The sequence below is a fragment of the Fomitiporia mediterranea genome (genome assembly GCF_000271605.1).
Source record: "Fomitiporia mediterranea MF3/22 unplaced genomic scaffold FOMMEscaffold_7, whole genome shotgun sequence".
Classification (NCBI taxonomy): domain Eukaryota; kingdom Fungi; phylum Basidiomycota; class Agaricomycetes; order Hymenochaetales; family Hymenochaetaceae; genus Fomitiporia; species Fomitiporia mediterranea.
This window is the reverse complement of record NW_006760392.1, coordinates 182,683-182,930: the sequence shown is the minus strand read 5'-3', so window position 1 is coordinate 182,930 and position 248 is coordinate 182,683. Positions and strand designations below refer to the sequence as shown.

The window sequence follows — 248 nt, the reverse complement described above, 5'->3', positions numbered from 1 at the left end:
TAAGCTGGTTACTGCGATTACGGACACTTAGTGTCGGAACATGAAATATTTAGGTACTTAGCAGCAGACGGACCTGTCTCTTCGAGGGTGGCAATATAGTTGGCACGGCGTGCACGGAAAGCAGCCTGAGCGTCAGCGTTCTTCTTTCTGAGAGTGATTTCGGACATCTTGTCTAATTTGTCAGGGGCAGGGGCATTGGCTGGCTGCTTGACTGGGGAGGGCGGCTGGGACTGCGGCGTCTTTGGCAT

The 248-nt window shown here is 53.2% G+C and overlaps 1 protein-coding gene across 1 annotated transcript; it reads right to left on the bottom strand.

Annotated features, from left to right (window-relative positions):
• Positions 1 to 21: 21 nt before the first annotated feature.
• FOMMEDRAFT_156955 (uncharacterized protein) lies at positions 22 to 248 on the bottom strand (the record flags this gene model as incomplete). The annotated part of the gene is made up of 1 exon (XM_007267181.1): positions 22 to 248. A coding segment is annotated over one exon (227 nt), but the record flags the coding sequence as incomplete, so codon positions are not given.